The sequence below is a fragment of the Hordeum vulgare genome, chromosome 5H, assembly GCF_904849725.1.
Source record: "Hordeum vulgare subsp. vulgare chromosome 5H, MorexV3_pseudomolecules_assembly, whole genome shotgun sequence".
Taxonomy (NCBI): domain Eukaryota; kingdom Viridiplantae; phylum Streptophyta; class Magnoliopsida; order Poales; family Poaceae; genus Hordeum; species Hordeum vulgare.
The window spans coordinates 575851249-575855872 of NC_058522.1; the positions used below are offsets into that span (position 1 = coordinate 575851249).

At 49.3% G+C, this 4624-nt stretch overlaps 1 protein-coding gene and 1 non-coding gene across 2 annotated transcripts; both read left to right on the forward strand.

The window, feature by feature from the left end:
- Nucleotides 1-1310, forward strand: LOC123395015 (expansin-A31-like). Its single transcript, XM_045089922.1, has 2 exons — nt 1-210; nt 492-1310. The coding sequence occupies exons 1-2, from the start codon at nt 72-74 to the stop codon at nt 1121-1123; spliced, it is 771 nt and encodes a 256-aa protein (XP_044945857.1). The 5' UTR covers nt 1-71; the 3' UTR covers nt 1124-1310.
- A 2932-nt stretch (nt 1311-4242) lies between these two features.
- On the forward strand, nt 4243-4315 carry TRNAR-CCU. The gene has a single exon. It is a non-coding gene; the product is annotated as a tRNA-Arg (tRNA).
- Nucleotides 4316-4624: the final 309 nt, after the last annotated feature.

Here is a 4624-nt window from a genome sequence, read left to right on the forward strand (position 1 = left end):
CGATCGCCACAATATCTAGGAAGCTAGCTGCTGCGAGAGAAGCCCAACCATCTGATCTCTCTAGCACAAAGATGGCAGCTGGGATGCGCTTATGCTTCCTGCAGCTGTTCGCGGCGGTTCTCGCCTTCTGCTTCGCGCCCGCCAAGTCCGGCTACTGGCTCCCAGCGCATGCCACCTTCTACGGCGGCGCCGACGGCTCTGACACAATGGGTAAGCTAGCTAATCAATGCTTAACTTCAGCTTCCCCGGGAACCATCAATGTGTAATATTTATCATGCTTGTGTGCATGTCTCACCGTACATCTTTTTGACGATAAAGGATTTTCCCTGCTTTATATATTATAAAGCAACCATCCGATACATCTAATTCATTGAGGACACAGCACAAACAAGTTTTAAAAAAAAATGTCGACACCGGCAGATTGACAAGGAAAAGAAGATCGGCAATCGCTGCACCTGACTGTACATCTTTTTTGCCTGTGCATTGTGCAGGTGGCGCATGTGGGTACGAGAACCTGTACAACGCGGGGTATGGAATCAACAACGCGGCATTGAGCACGGCCCTGTTCAACAACGGTTTGTCGTGCGGACAGTGTTACCTCATCACCTGTGACACAAGCAAGTCCCATATGTGCAAGCCCGGCACATCCATCACCGTCTCCGCCACCAACTTTTGCCCTCCCAACTGGGCTCTCCCCAGCGACAACGGGGGATGGTGCAACCCTCCTCGCGTCCACTTCGACATGTCCCAGCCCGCTTGGGAGAACCTTGCCATCTACCGCGCCGGCATTGTCCCCGTCCTCTACCAGCAGGTCGCGTGCCAGAGGCAAGGCGGCCTGCGCTTCACCATCAACGGCTTCAACTACTTCGAGCTGGTGCTGGTGACCAACATCGCCATGAGCGGGTCAATCAAGAGCATGTCGGTGAAGGGTACCAACACGGCATGGATCCCCATGTCCCAGAACTGGGGCGCTAACTGGCAGTGCCTAGCGGGGCTGAAAGGACAAGGGCTCAGCTTCGCCATCACCTCCTCCGGCGGCCAGTACAAGGTCTTCCAGGACGTCGTGCCGGCGTGGTGGTTGTTCGGACAGACGTTCAGCACCTGGCAACAGTTCGACTACTAGCTAGTGTCATACTGTATAATTTGTATTAGCATTATCAATTCGCTTATTTCAGAGCGAACATATGCATACTCATTATCCCGTTTTGATTATACCGTTAGTTGCCCATGGAGTGGCGGGGAATTTAAATTGTAAATTATGTAAATTATGATCACCTTGCCCGTCGAATGATAATATCGATCCCCTGTTTGTGTCCTCTGCGTGAACAGTATATATTAGAAGTGAACGTGTGCGCTTTGCTGCGCCATTTTCTCTCCAGCATTTCGCACTGAAGTTTCGCTTCAAGCGTTAAGTCTAAGTTCAGTTTTACTGGTCCATGCAAAAAAATTTAAGATAACTTGCCGATGCTGCAAACTGCATAAACAAATAGTATTGTATAGTTTAGGAAACAAAGCATATACGAAATTAAGGAGCGCGGCGGAGAGGGTGTGCACGAACATGGCGCTGAAGGAGGACATACCGGCGATGGCGATGGTAGTGTACCAGTTGCGGTAGGTGACGCAATGTAGGCATCGATGACGGTGGCTAGTTTCCTCATGTCGGAGAAGAAGTTAAGGAGGGTGGAGGTGTTGACGTTTGGCATGTGGTACACCGTCGGTAGGTAGGCCATGTCTTTGCCGCCGCGCTGCCGCCTCCTCAACCTTAGCCGCCGCCCGCTCGTCGCCTCAGGAGACTCCCCGTCCAGCCGTACCTTCCTCCAGAAACTGCCTCCCGGGTCGCTAGGGCGAGCAACTCCGGAGGCCCCAACCCTACATCGAGCGGGCGTACGATCTCCTCCCTCCCTCGTCCGCTGTCGCCGCCGGTGCCGGCGGTGGCGGCCACGCCCGTCTGCCAAAGGCAGGGGCGAGGGCGGCGCGCCCCGACGGCTCCTCTTCGCGCGGTGGGGGGTTGTCCCATGTGGGGCGCAGGTGGCGGTGCGGGCAGCGGCACGTCGTCGCAGGCGCACCTCTGGGCCGTGTACCCTCGTGTGGTCAGCCGTCGCGTGGCTGCTGTGGCTGCCGGCGGCGCCAGATCTGGCCGCTGTTCTCCGGCCCTGATCTGTGGGCCTCTCTCCTACGGATTCTTGGCGGTGCCGGCGTGGTTGCTGGGGCCCTACCTGCGGGTGAAGCTGGTGGAGGAGATTCGGATTGGGGAAACCCCTTGGTTGGCCCAGGCCGGCCGCGCCGCCGACGACGCTCAAGGGCGCCGTTTTTTCTTTTTGGAGACGTCGGTATATATCTGCTCCTCTGCTCCCCTACCTTACCTCTTGGGTGAAAACCGTAACTCCGGTGGGCGGCGGCGGCGTCCTTGACGTCGTGACCTTCCTGAAGGCTTCGTCTTGAGGGTTGAATGGTGGTGGGCACTGTGTGGGTCATAAACGGTTGCTGGTGGGGCACTGCTTCGGGGGAAACCCTAGGATCTGGTCTTTCAGATCGGACGATGGCGGTACTGCGGTGTCGTTTCTCTCTTCGGAGCATCGTTTGTGGAGCAGCGCTGACACACTGAGGCAGGAGGTGGAGCGGCTTCGTCTTGCACGGAATTTCGGTGGAGCGGCTTCGTCTTGCACGAAATTTCGGTGGAGCTGTCAAGTCATGCCTGGCCAACAGGTGCTACGCTGAGTCATGCCTGGTTGGCAGGTGCTACGCACGACAGATCTCCCGGAGTCTTCGCATCTGGACGGATAAGCGAAGGGCGGTGGCGCCGTGGTGGCGTTGACGGATGTTTGGACTGGCAAGGATGATGCGGATCTCTTTCCTGAAGATGGGTCAGTGGTTCGATGATGATGGCGGCTTGTAAAACGTGTGCGTAAGGTGTGCGTTTTAGGTGTGTTGCACCGACTGTTGTTCCCGATACGTTATGTGGATGGATTGACGACGACACCGGTCTTAGATATGTGGAGTGAGAGCACTCCACATTATCGAGTTTGTAGGTGTGAATGGTGGCTTTGGGTGGATTGATGCGTACTTTTGTTAGACCTTTCTGAAATAATTAATAAAGATGGCTGCATGCATCGATTGATGCAGAGGCCGGGGTTTAACCTCCTTTTCCAAAAAAAAAAAACCGTCGGTAGGTACAATAGCATGTAAAACAACATTTGGATCGATCGTCCCAAGCTTCTCGAACGTCTTAGGCCCTGTTTGGAACCATAATAGATTATGATAATCTAGATTATGAAGATAGATTATATAATCTGGTTTATAAAAATAATCTAGGTGACCATGTTTGGAGGCCAGATTATATAAACTGTAATCCAGGTTTTACATTGCATAATGACCTGTCTGCCCTTTGTTTTTTTAAAAAAAGAGGAGGGTGGCGGTGGTAGGAATGTAATTATCTCCAACTTTACAAGGGTAATGGGTCATTAGCAATCCATAATCTGATTTTAGCTGGTATAGAGTAGATTATGAGTTTTTAATAATCTATCCATCTAGTTTATATAACCTACACCATAAGCTGTCCTGTTTGGAGACATAATAGATTATAAAAACTGGATTATATAATCTAGGTGATTCCAAACAGGGCCTTAGTCACTGTGATAGTAAATTTATGTTCTCTTAGTTTTACTAGAACAAAATTAATTCCAAAGAAGCTTATGATGTTCAATTGTTATGAAACTAGATGATATCCAGCGTGTTGTTGCGGTAATCTTGTGAAAAAAATAACTAATTAGGTAGTACATAAACAACTGAAATAAATTAAAATAAAATGAAAGTATATTCTCAATTTACACTTTAAAACAGTAAAATGTATGAAGTGTATAACAAAATGATTTAAAAGAGAGAAAAACTAGCTAGAATTCAGTTAGAAGAGTGATAATTCTAAAAATTGTGAACGATCAACTATATCAGTATACTACAAGCATTCAACACATATATATACCGTGTCCATGAAAGCTCAAAACTTAGTGCAAATAAAATTAACTGATGACTTACATGCATGAACTGACTATGATACATGGCAGTCGACATGGATTTACTAATGCTAAAACTATAACTTATAACTAAGATGCATGACTTACTGTTGTATCATTTTTGTACTGCTAGAGAAAATAGGTAGTGTGTTGGAGTTAATTATTTTTACTTCTCAACTGACGCGTACTAGTAATTTACCAGAAGGACAGTCGGTTAATAATGTCAGTAATAGCGCCTGTAGCTCAGTGGATAGAGCGTCCGTTTCCTAAGCGGAAGGCCGTAGGTTCGACCCCTACCTGGCGCGTTCTATTTCTGCCAAAGCAGGGCAGAGTACTTTTATCTTTGAGTCCCAGAGCCTTCGTCTTCCCAACAAAGCTGTTCTAGACTATATCATGCGTACTTTCTTTTTCAATATTTCAAATTTTGTTTTCATGGAAGGGGAAGGATACTTTTTTGAGGGATATCCGAACCGCCCGGCCCAAGGCCCGACGGGCTTTTACACTGATAGGCTGGGCTTGGGCCTGACTTGTATGCCTGACAACTGGGCTTGATCGGGTTCGGCCTGAGCCTTCGTCTTCCCAACAAAGCTGTTCTAGACTATATCATGCGTACT